The 8,309-nt window shown below is 48.7% G+C and overlaps 1 protein-coding gene across 2 annotated transcripts in view; it reads right to left on the bottom strand.

Annotated features, from left to right (window-relative positions):
• tln1 (talin 1) overlaps positions 1-8,309 on the bottom strand; it is a 34,086-nt gene that overhangs the window by 9,050 nt on the left and 16,727 nt on the right. For both annotated transcript variants that reach the window (XM_077622006.1, XM_077622007.1), the window contains 26 exons: positions 7,826-7,992; positions 7,613-7,741; positions 7,413-7,526; positions 6,823-6,936; positions 6,549-6,683; positions 6,321-6,449; positions 6,152-6,254; positions 5,693-5,901; positions 5,483-5,602; positions 4,676-4,873; positions 4,462-4,601; positions 4,302-4,395; positions 3,932-4,021; positions 3,731-3,853; positions 3,504-3,647; positions 3,262-3,423; positions 2,743-2,883; positions 2,476-2,657; positions 2,246-2,378; positions 2,076-2,177; positions 1,832-2,002; positions 1,462-1,710; positions 1,072-1,191; positions 816-962; positions 584-750; positions 15-198 (listed from right to left, as the gene is read on the bottom strand). In XM_077622006.1, coding sequence (XP_077478132.1) covers positions 15-198; positions 584-750; positions 816-962; positions 1,072-1,191; positions 1,462-1,710; positions 1,832-2,002; positions 2,076-2,177; positions 2,246-2,378; positions 2,476-2,657; positions 2,743-2,883; positions 3,262-3,423; positions 3,504-3,647; positions 3,731-3,853; positions 3,932-4,021; positions 4,302-4,395; positions 4,462-4,601; positions 4,676-4,873; positions 5,483-5,602; positions 5,693-5,901; positions 6,152-6,254; positions 6,321-6,449; positions 6,549-6,683; positions 6,823-6,936; positions 7,413-7,526; positions 7,613-7,741; positions 7,826-7,992 — 3,767 coding nt within the window. The remainder of the gene's footprint in view (positions 1-14; positions 199-583; positions 751-815; positions 963-1,071; positions 1,192-1,461; positions 1,711-1,831; positions 2,003-2,075; positions 2,178-2,245; positions 2,379-2,475; positions 2,658-2,742; positions 2,884-3,261; positions 3,424-3,503; positions 3,648-3,730; positions 3,854-3,931; positions 4,022-4,301; positions 4,396-4,461; positions 4,602-4,675; positions 4,874-5,482; positions 5,603-5,692; positions 5,902-6,151; positions 6,255-6,320; positions 6,450-6,548; positions 6,684-6,822; positions 6,937-7,412; positions 7,527-7,612; positions 7,742-7,825; positions 7,993-8,309) is intronic.

The following is an 8,309-nucleotide window of genomic DNA, read 5'->3' as shown; positions in this document are numbered from 1 at the left end:
GAACTGGACCCTACCTGGGTTTCCGGATCTTCCGAACCCAGACTGGCGGCCCCGAGTTTGACCACGTCGGCCAATTTGGTGATGGTGCAGACCGAGGACTGGGCCGCCTGGGCCAGTTTCTCTTGGCTGGCTCCGGCGCCAGAGACCAACAGCTTGGTGTCCTCCACCAGAGCCTTGGCGGTCTTCAGGATGTATTCTCTGCACGTGGAGTGACAAGGTAAGACATTGGAAATGATGACGCCGTTACTGTCATTTGTGTCCAACTAATAGTCATTTTACTAAATGTCAAAGACTTTTAATAAAAGCAAAGAGCAACAAATCGTAGAACGTTTTTTCTTCCATCAAACACCAACTCCAGCGTTCAAGTGAACCTTCTAATTTGGGAGAATTGGCAAGCTAGCACAAGTGCGCTAACCATTTTTAGGACACCCGATCCTGCAAAATGCCGCTCTTGCTATTTTAACACAAGAGAAGCTCTTTGTACGTCAGCCTCGCCAAAATAGTATTGTGCTGGCCGATTGCAGCGGGCTAACATTTTAGCCTAAGGCAATGTGGCTCTATGGTCAAGTGGTTTAAGGCCTACCTGTGATCCGCAAAGGTCTCTGCGTTCTCTCGATTTAGCGTCCCGGCGGTGGCAAACATGATGGTGGTGTCCAGGTCGGCGATGATTCCCGATACGGCGCTGGCTGCGGTGATGCAGGCCTGGGTGCCGCGGTTACCCGCCTGGAGGGCCGCCAGCACGTGCGAAACCTGCAAAAGTCAACCATTGGTGAGGCTTGAGAGTACGACGAGTACAACGAGTAGTCGAAGCGGACCTTCTCCGAGACTTTGCGAGCACTTTCGATCAGCTCCTTCTTGGTGAAGGAATCGTTGGGGCTGCACTGCAGAGCTCCGGCTTTGGTCACCAGGCCGGTGCAGCTGAAACCCAGTTCGCCCACCTGCTTCTTAATGTGAGACCCGATCTGAAAGAGATGGCGTGAAAACTCAGAAACTGGCGAAAAGAATGAGCGGAATAATGAGAAGAATAAAGATCAAATGCATTGTGAGTGATATTTGAGTGGCTGTTTTTACTTCATCGTTCTCTGCGGTGATGGCTGCATATTTCGCCTCATTGGCCAGATTTCCAAACTCATTGGTCAGCTGGTTGGCCAGTCCGCCCAGGTCATCGGGGTTGGTGTTTGACTTGGTCACCTGAAAATAAAAAATAAAAGATGCTTTTGTAAATATAGCCTGAGCCAGTCAGAATATGAATATGAACTCTGCGCCATGACGCTACCTTGTGAGTGATATAAAAATGTCATTCACCCTTCAAAGTATACTATTATACCTGCTTTAAAAAATCTAACCTTTGCTGAGATCTTCCATTTTAAAAAAACAAAACAAAAGTAAATTACTACTACATTCACGCACACAAACACTAAAAACTAACGAGCTAAAATTTGACAAAATAAAAAAACATACCATCTCCTGCACCGTGACAGCAATGGCCTTGGCCGTCCTAACCATGGTAGTCTGGTAGTCCACAAAGCTACCCTCGGGTTCCAGCGCCGGCGCGTCTTCCATCTTGTTGATGGCGTCGTTGATGGAGTCCACCATGCCGCCCACGGCGCCGGCCGCGCTGGCCGCCTCGGCCAGAGTGGCTCCCAAGTCATCCACGGCTTCCTTCATCATCTGCACCGACTCCTCCAGAGCCTCCTGCATGTGAGCGGCCTGGAGAAGGAATACGCTCGGTTACAAAGAGTGTCGTTTCTGGGTACCGACGCTCGCCAACATTGACAATTTGGTATGTCTAAATGTAACGTTTTGTGTGTGTCAGTTTTTTTGTTTTTACCTTGGGGTTTCCTCCAGACTCCTTGGCCGTGTAGAGCATCTGCAGAGCTGACTCGGTGAGAGTTTTGGTCTGGTCTAAGACAGCCATCTGCTGTTGGCTGCTGAGTATCTTGGACGCCGTGCCAATGGCGGCCATGATCAGAGGCTCAAAGTAACTGACCATTTGGGAAACCTGAGCAGTTCAAAAGGGGGGAAAATAATAGGCATCCGTCCAAACGCAAATCCACGAGAGGGTCGAGTCTCACTTTGTGGCCCAACTGGGAAGCCTCGGAGCGAGCGGCCACGGCCACCGGTTCGATTAAATTGCTGATCTCGTGGACGGAGGCGGCCATCTGCTCGTGGAGGGCCTACATGCGGACACACCGGGTGGTTGGAACGGAAACTTTGGAATTTGACGTCCGCGATCGCCGTTTACCTCCATGGAAATGTCTTCTCGGGGCGTCAGTTGCTGGCTGATGGCGGCCAGAGAAGCGTGGTCGACTTCGCGGATGCAGCCGTTCAGGACCTCGATGGCGTCGTCGCACTCCCTCTGCCCGGGAGCCTTTTCTCTGATGGAAAGACGGAGAAGAAAAAAGTGGATCGCCAAGATGTTTCCACACGGAAAGATCCTTGGATAGACATTCCTTCACGGATACGAGCTCCCACCTCATGTTGGTGATGAGTTTCTTGATGGAGTCAGATACAGTTCTGGAGTGCCCGGCCAGCACGGACCACTTGGGGGGGTCTTTGGGGTTGACGGCCAAAGAGCGCGCCGTCTGGATCAGGCCCGTGGAACTTTCCAGCATCGTCTTTGCCGCTACCACGATGGGTTCCATGGCGGCGTGGCCCTAAAATACAATCAAACTTAGAGATGGAACTGCGCTGGAGTTTTTTGGGGGGGGCGACGCGGCAAATATTCAAGAGCGAACATACCTCGGGGCTTATCTGAGCCGGAATGCTGGCAAATTCTGGGTTGGAGGCAAAAGCTGTTAGGTTGTCCACGGCTTCTATCAGAGGACCAGTGGCAGCTTTACACTTTTCCCTGTTCTCTTGATTGAAGGCGCCATCCAAAGCCTAAAATCACATCATTTTCTTCATGTCAGGATCAAAATACTACCATTTATTATTATTATTATTATTTTGACTACCATAAGCTGCACTGGGCAAAGAAAAAAATGCATCATGAAAATGGGAAATAAAAACTCATTTCAGAGACCCATCACAAACAGCATATTCTATAGAATTAATATTTTAAAAGAGCGCAACAGATAAATTGGCATCCGTTAACAAAATAAAATCAGTTACTTGACCTGATTTAGCTTAAACTCATGGCTGTCAGAGTGGGGGGAAAACTACATTGAAGTCTATGGGGAAAAGGGCGCCTTACACCCGGGTAAAACGCAATAAATAAATCTTCCTTCTAGTGTTTTTATGGATAAAGAGATGGCAAACCTTAATTGACTTGACTAAATTGGCAGTGGTGTTGGCCACCTCTTTGGCCGACTGCACAAATTGTCTCTTGGCCACCGGGTTGGGGGTTTTGGAGGACGCCAGGCGGCAAGCGTTACAAAGCGCCGACGTGTGTTTGGCCACGATGGTGGCGGCGGAGAGCACCTACGGAACAACACGACATCAGACCGACAAAAAAAAACAACAACACTCCGATTGGTGAAATGCTTTGAAGTGGTCTTTACTTGTGATTGGGTGCATCCTGGGTCAACCAAGTTCTGGCAGGCCATCTGAATGGCCTGGTTGGCTCGGGCAAACTGAGCAGGGTCCACCAGACCCTTCTGGCCAGCAGTACTGTTGGGGTCAGAAACACCCACTAAATAGGCAGCCTATAAAAAAAGGAAGAAAAAAAACAGTCAGTTTTCGTTGATAGAAATGCGGATGATTCCAGTGTGGGTGTTGCCATTTGTACCTGTGCTGCAGCTTCCGTCAAACCACACAGGGCCTTGGAGCCAGAACTGACCGAGTCGCCAAACTCTGGTAGGTTGGAGTTTTTGGCATTGTGGGAAATGCCAGCCATGGATTCGCCAAGGATCTTTTCAACAAGAAGAAAACAGAGTTGGTTATAAAGAAAGAAGGAAAACCTACCCATGGTGAACCGGTGGCGTCTAACCTTGGAGTTTTCCATCACGCTGTCGATACAATCGAAGTAGGAGAGCTCGGTGACGGCTTCCGTCGGGTTCTCCAGCATCCCTCTCACAGACTAGAGCGCAAACGACATGATGATATATTGTCAACATTGTTATCTAGCACCTCGCGGAAGGCGCAGATCATAGAGTTAATAACACGTGTCGCCAAGTCAAATAACTGGATTTCATCAGCGTGACGACTGTCTTTTTTCTCAATTGAGAAAAAATGTCAGCGTAAAACTGGAGAATCCAGCAAAAGCAGACATTTTACAGATTTTTTTTCTCTCCCACTATTATCCTAATCTTAAAAAGTTGAGAGGAAAACGGGAGAATGCCAAAGGACGGAAAATGTACCTCCAGTTCTCGAAGGGCGTTGTCGCACTCCTTTTGACCCGGAGCTTGCTGAGTGCACATGGTTATCAGCTGATTGATACTATCCGTAACAGCCCTGTGAACGGAAAGAAAGAGCATTCGGACCAAAGGATCCAAGATATATAGCCTTGGAAAATGTTACCGAGCGGCGGCTGCCAGCTGGTTCTTCAGGTTGGGAGAGTTGGGATCCGTCGACAGTGCTTTGGCGGACAGCAGTAGTTTGCTGGATGACATGGAGATGGTCTTCAGGTTGGACACCACTTGAGTTCGGTCCTCTTTAGACTGGAGAAAAAACATGGCTGCTTTGTTTTGAAACCCTTTTGGAATTGAGGCGACGGCGACCACGTCATACTGACCTGCGACGTTCCCGCCATGTCGACGCCGGCCTCCAAGAAGTTGCTGAAGTCCTGTCCGAACTTGCCGGTGGCCCTGGCCATGTCTCGGGTGGTGACTCGCGATGCCTGGACCACCTCGTTGGCGGACTGGTTCAAGTTGGCCGCCACTTGGTTGAGTTGAGCTTGAACTTCCTGGAAGCTTCTTCCACTCGACGGGAACTGAGAGGGGAAAGCGTTCACGTCGGTTAGGAATATTGCGCGGACCGCGGTAGCGATTACCTTTGCGGTCGAGTGAGTACGCTGTAATTTAGCAGTGGCATACCTGTCAACTTATAAGTTTTCCCGTATTTTTTGATCATTTCAAATTGTGTACGCTGTATAACAACTTTTGCTACTTTTTTAAAATTTTATTTTATTTTTTAAACCGATCACGTTTTACCCATTTGGGCTCTAATCCGGATCGTCAGATGAAAAGGTCATCGCCGACTGCTAATATTGTCATGCTTTAAGCGTGAGCGTGATATGCACAAGCGCATTCCGCCTTTTCACTATATAGATATAGTGCGTCAGCAAGCAATGTACCCAAACAGCCAAGTGTCACATCGACAGAATCTTGAATTTAGTGCATACTGATTGGGCACCCCGTCCACTTTGGAGAAAAAATGTAGACCTTTAAGTGCAACGTATGTGAGTAAATATGTGCCACGTTGCATTTGTATGTTTTTTTTATCGCTTAAAATGCCAAAGTTGACAGGTATAGAAGTGTATATGTCTCTATTTTGAATGGGAGTCAATGAAAAATGGTATCGAGTAGTACATGGCACTCACAGAATCAGCCAGGAGAGATTTGCTGGCTTCACCCACTGTCCGGATGGCATTGTCCACATCCCTCTGCCCAGGAAGGCAATTCACGCATCTATTCAAGGCCTGAGACACCGCTTTAGCCACCTAGTAGACGCACACAAAAACATCTTATAGACCTCATCCAGGCAGCAAAAAAAAAGGCAAATCTCCAGCCATTTTGAATCTTTGCGCGACCTGGGCGAGCCGTTGCTGACTTTCGGGGTCTCCCGGCTTGTTGACGGCCTTCTTGGTCTCCTCGATCAAGTTGGCCGACTTGTCCATGACGTCGCTGGCGCAGTCCAGCAGAGCGCTTCGCGCGGCCACGTCGTCGGTGGTGGCGGCGACGCCTCGGGCCGCCGAGGCCAAGGACTTGAGAGCTTGAGCCACGTCCCTGGCCGCCATACCTTGAAAAAAAAAAAAAAGAACACATGCCTGCATTGATCCGGTCCATTAAATCCCAGTCAAAATTTGGCATTTTTAATCAGAAGAAGCTTCGTTATGAATGGCAATATTGCCTAATAAAAACCCCGAAGCAAATAGGCAATATCTCAAACAGACAAAAAGCATACTTGAATACATGTCTTGCTTTCACAGAGACAATTTCCTTATCCCGCTCAATGGCGAAGCGTCATAGAACTTGGCTTTTTGACGTACCTGTATAGTTCTCGTTGCCCTGCGTGGCCTCACTCAGCAACTGGGCCACGGCCGAGCTCACTGCTTTGGTACTGGTACCCAGGTCCTGGGAGCATTTCTCGAGCTGGAAAATGGCAGAAGCCGTTATAGACTGCGTCTTTTGGTCCTGGGCGCAGTGGGCGGGACTCACGTTCTCGCCCGGCAAGGGTTTGAGTTTGCCTTCGTCGGCCGAAGCTTTGGCATCCTGAATGTCCTTCTCCAGACGTCTCACCATTGACAGGGCGTTGTCTATCTCCAGGGGGCCACACGCCTCTTGGGCCTGCACATGTACAACGTTCTTAGCTGGCTCGCTGGCTCGTGTAGCATCACACGGGAATTTCAAGTTCTGAGGAGAAACTTTAAAAAGGCAACACGGTACCTTCTGCGAAGCGGTGCGGAGCTCCGCTAAAGCGCTGGCCAGATTCTTAGCGCACTGGCTTAGCTGCATAGCAGATGCCTGGTCACTGATGGTAGGAACTGTTGCTTTGGAGGCCGTGACCATCTTGGCGCCGGGCTGAAACATGGGGGAAGCTTATAAAAGGATTTGAAACCATTTGTTGCGACAGTAATTCCTGATGGATCATACTAGGAGGTTGAATGTCAATTCTTATTTAAAATGTGATTGTCTAATAAAACTATGTAATTTGCGGTACCTGTAGGAAGTTCTGGCTTGCACCAATGAGGGCCAACTGAGCACTGGGGCTATCAGGCTGGGACTGGCTGCCTCGAACTCCTTGAACCAACTGAGGGATTTGCTCTGCTACCACCTACAAGAAACGTGCAACAAAAAAAAGGTCAAATAAAACCCCCCCAAAAAATCATCTGTTTAATTACTATAACCTATACACTGCAATTCATTGAGGGAGACGGGCCTCCCAAAAATACCAAACATAACTCCAAGTAAACATGAAAAGAAGAATATTTTTAAACATAATCACTCCCACCGAGGATGATGGACGTCCAGTCCATTTTAACCGTCTGGACGTCTATCGTCGTCAGTGAGTTCACTGTGCGACGTAGGAAATGTGTACAGTAATCCCTCAAATATCACGGTTAATGTAGACCAGACATGGCCGCGATCATCGAAAAATCTAGTAAGATCACCCCTATTATAACTACCTATTTTTTCTCTCTTCAGTGCTAAGTCCTATTAGCAAGAGTGGCTTCCACTTATGAGTTTCAGCCTGGATTTTCACATTTTTATGAACTTTTTTTAAATTAAATAAGGGAGGGCTGTATTTACCTTGCAGCTTTGGACTAGCTGCTGCTGAGCAGCCGGGTTCTTGATGGAGGAGGCAGCGTGCTGCGCCGCCGCGATGGTCTGAGTTGCCGCGGCAGCCGCTTGCCTCGCTGCGTTCTGTCACGAAACGGGAAAAACAATTCCAATTCAAAAATGTCCAAGGCTAGCCACGCACGCAACGTCATATCCAAGCCTTTTCTTACCTCCAGCTTGTTGACCAGACGCTTTTTGATGGCGTTCTGCGCGGCGGCATTGGTGGCCATTCGGAGGCCTTCGGCCGCTTCGCGCAATCGCTGCTGCTGCTCTTCGCTGTCGGGGTTGGCCGCCGCGCCCTGAGTTCCACAAATCGCATTTCACGTTAAACTGGGACCACATGTTTTTTTTTTTTTTAATCCGGTACGGAAATAGAAGCTGACCTTGGCCGCTTCCACCATTTTGGCCGTGGCGTCCGCCAAAAGCTTGGCGGCCGACAGGAGCTTCCGTGAATTTTCCAGGTCCGACTCGCCCTCCGCGTCCATTTTGATGGCGTTGACCAGATCGGACGTGGCCTGAGCCAGGATGCGAGCCTGACGAACCATCTCGCCTACAAACAGGAGATGGAGATGTTTAGCGCAAATTCCAATACAGACTTTAAACTTGGCGCTAAATGCGCTACTGTTTCCTGATTGGAATGCCAACGGTGGTGACAATGCCATTTTGGCTCGACTTGATTAGGGACTATCAGCATGTAACACATTGTCTTTATCTTCTGTGACAAGTACTGCATTGTCATGCTGCCATGATGAAGTCATTTACAGTAAAGTTGGGGCAGCTTTTTAGACGTTGAAATTGATTGTGAAGCGTAGGTTAACTCTGAGCTTCATTTATTGGATTTTTTTAAACAACATTTTTAAAAGACAA

This window comes from Stigmatopora argus, chromosome 16, assembly GCF_051989625.1.
Source record: "Stigmatopora argus isolate UIUO_Sarg chromosome 16, RoL_Sarg_1.0, whole genome shotgun sequence".
In the NCBI taxonomy this organism is placed as follows: Eukaryota; Metazoa; Chordata; class Actinopteri; order Syngnathiformes; family Syngnathidae; genus Stigmatopora; species Stigmatopora argus.
This window is presented reverse-complemented; position numbering and strand designations above follow the sequence as displayed.